Below are 6,925 nucleotides of genomic sequence, written 5' to 3' on the forward strand. Positions count from 1 at the left end.
AGTCAAGGGCCCGGATCCATCCAGAGACAAAGTGAAGAGGCAGGCTAGGGAGGAAAGGGAAACCAACAGGTAGACCAAGAGTACAAGCCCATGAAGTGCCGTCTTCCTCAGACAGCCAAGCAAGAGAGCTACATGCTGTCCATGCTGAACCCAAGTGAGAGAGGCACTGCACACTTCCCGGAAAGCCCTCCAGCTGGGAAGCCAGAGAGGGGTCAATCCCTAAGCTCCAGCTAGAGAGGCCAGGGACACCTGGAATGATGTCCCCACAATTGGGCCTCACCTGCTAAGGACATAAAATCCTGCCCTCAGCTACTTGCCTAGGGATACTGATCTTCGGCTGCTGGTTTCTTATGGGCCTTGCTTCTTTCCCTTTAAGGCAGGAGTGGGGAACACCTGGCCCTCAGGCTTGTGTAAGGCCTAGGAAGTCATTAATAGCAGCTAACATCACCTGCCTCACCAAAGAGAAACCAGTCCAGCCATCCCAGCAGCGGGGAGTGAAGTGTTTAACCAAACAGAGCAGGCTCAGTTCAAGGTTGGTAATTTTGTATGGCCCAAGGATGATAAGTGTCCTAAAGGCTTTTAGCAGAAAAAAAGGCTGCCCCCCTCTGCTTTAGGTCAAAGGCTCATAGAGCCCTGTGGGGGAGCCAGCTTTGAGGGCTTCCAGCTGCTGCAGGCTCCCTGCACCCACATCAGAGGCTGCTCTCTCAGAAGCACAGCTGCCCAATGGCCCTTCATTTGCGCCACCCCATCAGGCTGGCACTGCAGACCTTGTTTTGCCCTGGTCTCAGTTTGTGATCGTTCAATCTAAAAAGTCTGCTCAGCCCACCTCCCCCAGTGGCTGCAGAGGCAACTGGGGAAAGGGAATTCTAGGTTGGGGACAGCACTACCTCGTGCCACCGCTGTTAGCAGAGTGTCACTAGACTTGACCCCACATGTTTCGAGATGAATTTCTGGACGATGGGTGTGGGGGGATATGGTGTAAAGTTCTCTACTTCAAGCTATTCCTGATTCTGGAGGAACTCCGTGGCCAAACCAGAAGAGCAGGGAGTGGGGAGAGACCAGCTTTCTGAGAGGAAAACTAAGAAGCCAACTCCAGTTTTAGCATTGACCAAAATGTTCACAGCGTGAATACGCTCACAAGCAGATTGTAAGCACCATAATGTAAGCACTGGCTTTCGGAAGACCTGACTAGTAACTGGCCGAGAGGAGCCAGCCGGGCCCGGTGTGCCATTGATGGAGGACTCAGGAGCGCTGTGCTCCCTAAGACATCTGGCTTCCTCTGGTGTGTTCAAGTGTCAAAACCTTACCGTGATCTCAGACCTTCATTTCTGAGGGAAATAGGAGAGTCCCTGGGAGCCTATCCTGACTCCACCCCCCGAGAGCATGTTAGTCCGTGACAAATGAAGTCAGGAGGGGCAGTGCTTGCCCGGCATCCAGACACTGCCGCACCACAAGTTAAGGCAGCGTCCGAGCACTCCCAGGTTGCACGCTCAGGTAGGAGTCTGCACAACGTGGTGCCCGAGAGAGATTCTGGCGTCCCTTAGCCAGGAAGGGACTGGAGCGTGGCAGGGCCTGGGTAGTTTGGCTTACGCTAGGCAAGAGAGAGAAAACTTCATGGAAGTCTCTAGGGCTTCACTGATCTTCTGACAAGCAACGATCACAGGCTCCTTACCTCCGGAATCTTGATCCCAGATCTTCACTTTGCAGTCATGGGATGAGGTAGCGACTACGGGCATCAAAGCCACAGATCTTGGTAGAAAGGCACAGGATGCAACCGTCTGGAGATGCCCCACGTATTCACAGACGCTGCTGCGGCTCTGCCGCAGGTCCCACAGCTGCAGAGAGGAGCGTAAAGCAGTCTGCAAGTGCAAACTCCTCTGGCTGCGTGCTCGGCTCGCTGTCATCACGATGCAGCTCTCCACCCTCCCATAATCCAGCGCTCCCTCCACTCACCTGCTCATCCAGCTGCCCCGTATCATCTTTTTCTTTAAACTTTTTATTGCAGATTGGGAGGAGGTTTACACAGCAGGTAAAGTTTCCATTTAACAAGTTACGCATACTGTGCTTCATGTTACTGATTGCAATCCTACAAGGAAACATCTCTTATCTCCCTGTTTCCAATCCTCCCTCTCTCCTAAACTCTCTGAACTTGGCCTTTGGGTAAATGCTGCCTTACTGACCTCAGTGACGGACTCTACTAGGTGTGCACCCCCACTGTTATTCTTCCTTGATAGACCTGTCTGTTGTTCGGCTGACAATGGAGTCCAGACCGGAAGTGACTGGACCACAGTCTGGGCGACTCCACCAGTTCAATCTGACCCACATGGTCACTGGTTCGGAACCACCAGGAGCTCTGAGGGAGAAACACTGGGCTTTCAGAAACCCACAAGGAGTTCGTTATGAGTCAGCATTGATTCGATGGCAGTGAGCCGAGTTTATCTGACCAGGAAGACCAGGTGGTCTCAAATAGAGGGGGAGAAAATCGTGGAATAAAATGAAAAATCCCAACAAAAAAAGTCATTCATATTTCAATGATGCTGTATTAAAAGCATTCCTCTTAAAATCAGGAGCCACACCAAAAAGCACACAGTTTCCACTGCTAATCAATATGATGTTAAAGGTCTTGACCAGGAAAGAGACCTTGGGAGTCCGGCAAGATAGCAGACCATGCAGACCTGCTTCACAGACCTCTAGGACAAAGACACGAGAAACCCAAGGAACAGGTACAGATGGTAGTTCTGGAACGCTGAGCTTCAAAAGAACACAAAGCAATGGATCGATTGCCAACTAGAAGAAGCTGAACAAAGTGGCCCGAGAGGAGACAGACAGGCCATCTGTTGTGGGGTACCAGCCACCACAACCGAATGGGTCAAGGGGCAGTTGTGTAATTGAGGGGTAAATTACAGAGACACCAGACAAGATAAAGCATGCAAGGCCTCACCTTCGCAATCATGACTTTAGGAGCCAGGTCCGATCAGAGAGAGAGAATGTATTTCCAACAAACGTGCAAATCCCCCCTAATTACAGGTAGCCATATACATAACAAAGTGGGCTATGTCCTAACCCTAAAGGTCCCTGAATACATAGGAGTAACCTAACACCAGTGCTGGGGGCCGATAAGGGGGAGTGGCTGTCCTCAGAGCCTAGAGAGCAATAGCACCTGTCTGCTCCTATAGTTAGAGCTGCCAGGTACACAGCAATCAGCCATGTGTTTGTAAACGGTTACTTTAAGGCAGCACTATTATGAGAGGATATAGTTAGGGAACAATATTAATTATGAGAATATGATTGGGACTGTCTCCAACTCACAAAGGTGAAGGCCTCCCTGCACCCCAGAAACCCAGCCTGCCAGGTTTCTGAATACGTGCGAATAAAAGATTCACCTGTATACACTGTCTTCCCGTTCTCTGCTTCCCTCAATCAGTCAGCTGGCCTAATGCAGTGCGGCCATCTTGACTTTCAGCAGCAGCATTACATTACGTCAAGACAGCAGCCTGGCACCCCAGTGACCAGTGATGAGAAAGATAGGTTCCCCCTTGTTCCCCAGCCCCTCCCAACGGCATGGCCAGTCCTCATCCTCACCCAGCCAGAGAGTTACACCCCTGCCTCCCTCACAGCCCCTGCTTTGCCTCAGGTTGGATCTGAGCCCTCCCTTGTGGACAAGGCACTCCGTATCCTCATCTGCCTGCTTCATAGCGCCAACTGCCCATCCATTCCCTGGCTAGATGCAGTACCAACCATGGCCCCAGCAGCCTAAAGACTGGCTGTCTTCTCGTGGCCAGGGAAGGAAAAGTTCAAGTCCGATAGCAATGATGAGAAGGTCTGGGCTTGTTTCGCCTTCCGTGATCACTCAGTGGCTGTCTTACATCCGCCTCTGGGCCTTGTGGGTCCTTTGAGAACTTTGTAGCACTTTCTCATAAGTACACTCAAGTGTAAACATCGGATTTCATGCCTGGAGGCTGGGCCTTGATACGTGAGGACTAGTGTCTACACAGGGAACCTGACAGGCCCGCCAGCCCCATTCTTGTGACTAGAAATCAGATCACACCTGAAGAGTAACGTTCAGGGAGAGGAGCAAGCTGCACTGTCCTAGAAATGCAGCAGTCGGAGGAAACCGCGCCATCGGAGGAGCAGCGGGAGGAACTGGGAATGCTCAGCTGGGATTCAGCTCCGTGATCTACCACCTACTAGGGTGGTGGGCTTGGGGAGGAAGTTTTAACTTGCCACACCTCTATTTCCTCGTCTATAAAATGGGAATTACAGGGGGACGGACAACAGAAAAGTAGGTGAAGGGAGACGTCGGACAGGGCAAGATATGACAAAATAACAATTTATAAACTATCAAGGGCTCATGAGGGAGGGGGAGCGGGGAGGGAGGGGGAAAATGAGGACCTAATGCCGGGGGCTTAAGTGGAGAGAAAATGTTTTGAGAATGATGTACAAATGCGCTTTACACAATTGATGTGTGTATGGATTGCGATAACAGTTGTATGAGCCCCTAATAAAATGTTTTAAAAAAAACAAAGGGAATTACAACAGTAACTAGCTCACAGCCGGTAGATTCCGATTCATAGTAACCCACTGCAGGGTTTTAGAGCTGTAAAATCTTTTTGGAGCAGATAAGCATATCTTCCTCCCAAGGACTGGCTCGTGGGTTTGACCCACAGACCCTGTGGTCAGCAGTCCACCTGGCTCCACCCCCAGGGCTCCAGACCCCTGCATCCCACACAGTCTCTTACCGTGGCTTCACAGCCTTCCCCTCCAAAGCCACTGCTGCAGGACATAAACCGGTGTCCATCCTCACTGGCCTCACAGTGGGTCTGAATGTGCTGCTTTGCAGGAAACATATGAGCTACCTGTAGCCCCCGGCTGTCCCATAATCTGAAAGGCAGTAGGAACGAACTTGCCGTGAATGTGGCGGAACTGGCAGCCCACGAAGGAGCAATCAAGCCTGGCTCTTTCCTGTGTAGGACCACCAGAATGGAATGTCTGGAGTCAGCGAATCACAGCAATGAGAACCAGGTCAGTATGAGACCCCCAAACTGAATGACATCCGAGATCGACTTTGAGAGCTCGCTGATAGGAAGGCAGACCAAGGATCTTAACTGTGCAAGTTAATCGGTTAATTTAGTCCTTTGAGATACTGCGTACAACCGATGAAGGGGGACATTCACCACTCCAGAATCAGACAAGAGGCCCACAGGCTTTGGAACACCTTGGTCAGGGATCCTAATTGTTCTGTTGGATCCCTCTGCCTCGTTCCCGCCACCACCACCCCCACCTTTGTCCATTCCCACCACTTTTTAAGTGGCACCTCTTTTGAGAGCCATGGGTCCTCATTGTGCTTGAGAGCCAAGCAACGGAGGACTGGCCGACCGATAACCAGGCGAGAAGCTGCTGAGCAGGGCGAGCAGGTAGCAGTCAGGCAGCTTGAAGGTGTTGGAAGAGACTGTTCCTGAGACTAAGCTGATTACCATCGCACCGTGGGGACTGAAAGAATTAGCTGCGTGGATACCACCAAGAACAGCAGCTTTCCCCTGACCCCGCAGCTTCCACCTTCTTCCCAGGTGATCCACGGGCCAGGAGAGGGGTAGATGAGGAGAAGGCGCGGTGAGAGACCCAGCAACATGGGGAAGCGGAGTGAGAGCCACACACCTCACCAGAAACACTCCCCCTCCTGCGCTGTAAACCCACCTGATGGTTTTATCTTCAGAGGTCTGGAGGGTATATGGCTCTCTGGGGACCCAGCACAGGTGAGTGACCTGGAAGAAACAAACGTTTTCAAAAAGTCTTCCTGTTAAGTCCCAGTCTTCTGCCGTAATTTCCTGTGAGCTCTGCCAAACTGCCTCTCAACATCCCAAGTACACTGAACTAGTAAACCTGACTTAGAAGAATTTCATGTTTTGTATTTCCACGCCAGTCGTGCGCTACCTGTGTCTTCTGGGTTATCAGCAGCAGCAATAGCAGCTGGGTCAGTTGTGAGTGGCAGCTACCCTCAGCGGGCCTGAAAGCCCAGCTCTGAGAATTTCCAGCCCAGAGGTAGCTCAGGAGAGCACTGCCCTGAGGTGAGACTACTGAAATGCTTCTCACAGGTTCTAGAAGAGCCTATCACTGAAGCCCCCTAATGACAAGGCATAGAACAGGTTCCAAAATAACCCACAGCGACAGGACCCTCTCTCCTTATAAAGCCCACAAACAGGGCGAGCACACAGGCAGGCACTGATGAAATGAGCACAGATGAACATGTGAAATCTGACAGATGCTCACGCAGCATTTGATCCGATAACCCTAGCACTCAGGCTCCCCAGAAAGTTAGGGGAGGGCAGGAATTGGGACCCACGCCTCCAAGTGCCAGTTGCGGGGATCCAGGTTCCTTCCCAGCCCCATGCATGCTCCCACCTGCTGCCCTGCTCTGTACTGAGTTTGAGTTCATACCAGGTTTCTGGACACCTCGGCTCTCTCCACACACCGTCCAGTTCCCACGTCCCACAGCAGCAGGGTGTTGTCCCGGGAGCCAGTGCACAGCTGGGTGGAGTCTTTGGAAACAAGGGCCGGAAGATGGCCTATGAGGTGGGGCTTGACTAGAGAATTTTAAGAGAGCACAAAGTTTGTCCGAAAGAGATTTGCTTCGCTTTACCTGGACTCACGGCCAACCCTGTGACCACCATGGCATGGCCTGAGAACTGCTGCCTGGCTTGTGAGGAAGCATGTAAGTCCCACATCAGGACCGTCCTGTCCCGAGAGGCGCTGAAGAACTGGCTCGACTTGTGGATACAGGCCACCTGCTCAGGGGGAAATCCCAAAGAAATCGCCTTGGCATTCTTACTTGTTGACTTCAAGACAAGGAAAGGCTGGTTGCATAACTCCCTTCCACACGCAGACTTTTGGAAATGAATTTTAAAAGCTACAGGTCAGTTTCCATTTC

General features: G+C 51.7%; 1 protein-coding gene across 1 annotated transcript in view; it reads right to left on the reverse strand.

Annotated features, from left to right (window-relative positions):
* Positions 1 to 6: 6 nt before the first annotated feature.
* WDR31 (WD repeat domain 31) overlaps positions 7 to 6,925 on the reverse strand; it is a gene marked incomplete at its 3' end in the record, with an annotated part of 18,917 nt that continues 11,998 nt past the window's right edge. The window contains exons 4-9 of the mRNA XM_045296635.1: positions 6,638 to 6,782; positions 6,436 to 6,536; positions 5,695 to 5,762; positions 4,740 to 4,881; positions 1,673 to 1,835; positions 7 to 44 (exon numbers count right to left, since the gene is read on the reverse strand). Of these exons, the coding sequence (XP_045152570.1) occupies positions 7 to 44; positions 1,673 to 1,835; positions 4,740 to 4,881; positions 5,695 to 5,762; positions 6,436 to 6,536; positions 6,638 to 6,782 (657 nt within the window). The remainder of the gene's footprint in view (positions 45 to 1,672; positions 1,836 to 4,739; positions 4,882 to 5,694; positions 5,763 to 6,435; positions 6,537 to 6,637; positions 6,783 to 6,925) is intronic.

This window comes from Echinops telfairi, unplaced genomic scaffold (assembly GCF_000313985.2).
Source record: "Echinops telfairi isolate 266 unplaced genomic scaffold, ASM31398v2 ScPeMD7_7410;HRSCAF=8448, whole genome shotgun sequence".
Classification (NCBI taxonomy): domain Eukaryota; kingdom Metazoa; phylum Chordata; class Mammalia; order Afrosoricida; family Tenrecidae; genus Echinops; species Echinops telfairi.